Source organism: Mercenaria mercenaria, chromosome 6 (assembly GCF_021730395.1).
Source record: "Mercenaria mercenaria strain notata chromosome 6, MADL_Memer_1, whole genome shotgun sequence".
NCBI classification, from domain to species: Eukaryota; Metazoa; Mollusca; class Bivalvia; order Venerida; family Veneridae; genus Mercenaria; species Mercenaria mercenaria.
The window spans coordinates 84408253-84410140 of NC_069366.1; the positions used below are offsets into that span (position 1 = coordinate 84408253).

Genomic DNA, 1888 nt, shown 5'->3' on the forward strand with positions numbered 1-1888 from the left:
AAATACATTGAATTTGAGCGACGTTTTTGTTGAAGAACAATACCTGAAAACAAGAGACAAGATTCTATCCCCACCCACCAAAATAATATGGAATCTAATAGTGGCATAACAAAGGAACCGTCGAATTCAGACATTTTAACATATCTAAAACGGATTGACGGTAGAATTTCTGAAATGGACAAAAAATTTGAGGCATTTGAGAAACTTGATAAGAAAGTTGAAGGATTTAGCAGTGAGTTGAAAAAAAATATGGAACTATTTGCATGACATTGATAAAAAAAACTAGCGAAAGGCTAGCATCAATCGAGGATAAAACTGAAAGCATAGATTTTGCTCTAACACAGACAAGTATAAAAATATCAACTCTTGAAAAACAAAAGGAGGAACTAAGAAATGACATGTCATATTTACAGGCGCAGTCTATGCGCAACAACCTCGTGTTTTCAAATATCCCTGAGGCCCCGACCGAAACCAGTGAAACTACCGAGGTTAAACTACGGAAATTTCTTAACGAAAAAATGAAAATCGCGGAAGACCTAGTGAACAAGATGTCCTTTGAGAGAGTTCATCGAATGGGAGCTAAGCATGACGGAAGATGTCGCAACATTGTTGCCAAATTCACACTATATAAAGAAAAAGAACTCGTCCGAAAACAGTGGAAGACATTGTCCAGTACTCCGTATTATGTGAATGAACAATTCCCAAAAGACATCGTGGATAAAAGGAAGAAGCTCCTTCTTAAAATGAAAGAGGCTCGGCGGGAAGGTAACACGTCCTGGATATCATATGACACCCTCTACATTAACGGCAATCCTGTACGTGACTAGGAATACGCCGAGGGTGAGCTGAAAATATTATCCTGGAACGTCAATGGACTTGGAATAAATAAAAGGGACAATTCAGAGTTTGTAAATATTTTATCAAATCAGGATATTATTTTCTTGTATGAAACATGGACTAGTAGTGACAGTAATATTGAGCTAACGGGTTATAAAGTGCACAACTTTCATAGAAAATTCCAACATCGAAGAGCGAAAAGGCCAAGCGGTGGAGTTGCTCTATATTATAAAGACAAACTTTCAGCTGGTATATCAGTTATAAAAAACCAATATGACACGTGCATATGGATTAAATTAGACAAAAACTTTTTTCGTTTAGATACTGATGTTTACCACTGGCACCAGATCAGAAAGAAAATGCCTCCGTACGTGTTATACCCTACCCCTAGGTATTCTATAAGAACCATGGTCGTGAACGGGAAATTATACTAACCCGTTTCAATCGTACATTTCTCAACTTAAACGCGCAGTTCGGTGAATGGGTATGTAGCATATTGAACAAGCGATAATTTATCTTCCATCGTGCACCAGTCACATTGTCTCAATATTCCATATTGCTGAGATTATCAACATATTTTATGCTTTCGTCAACGTTACAGAAAAAACTTGCTTGACCTTCCCTAATGAACATTCGGTCTAGAGGTCACGACAGTGTGCACATGTTTGGCGAAACGTAAACAAACAAAAACAGAATTTAAAAAAATCACAATTTTACACTAAAACTCGAAATGATGAATGAAATTCATCTTGTATACGATATTTAATTTGAAATCGTACATTGGTCTGCATCTGTTCTGTTTATTTTATTCATTTTGCACATTAATGCTGCATTTTCACATTTTAGCGAACACGTGTAGTAAAGTGACGATTGACATACATTTTCACAACAGCCAATCAGAATGGTTTTTTAATCTAGAACGGAACTTCACCAGGGAAGTTCAAGCAAGTTTTTTGTGTTACGTTGAAATTACTATAAACTACGCGTTGTTTTTCAAAGATAAGATGTATTAAAGAAATGCGACCGGTACTCAATGGAAGATAAATTACCA

General features: G+C 36.3%; 1 protein-coding gene across 1 annotated transcript; it reads left to right on the forward strand.

Annotated features, from left to right (window-relative positions):
- Positions 1 to 263: 263 nt before the first annotated feature.
- LOC128558106 (uncharacterized) lies at positions 264 to 827 on the forward strand. Its single transcript, XM_053546943.1, has one exon. The coding sequence runs from the start codon at positions 264 to 266 to the stop codon at positions 825 to 827; it is 564 nt and encodes a 187-aa protein (XP_053402918.1).
- The last annotated feature ends 1061 nt before the right edge of the window (positions 828 to 1888 follow it).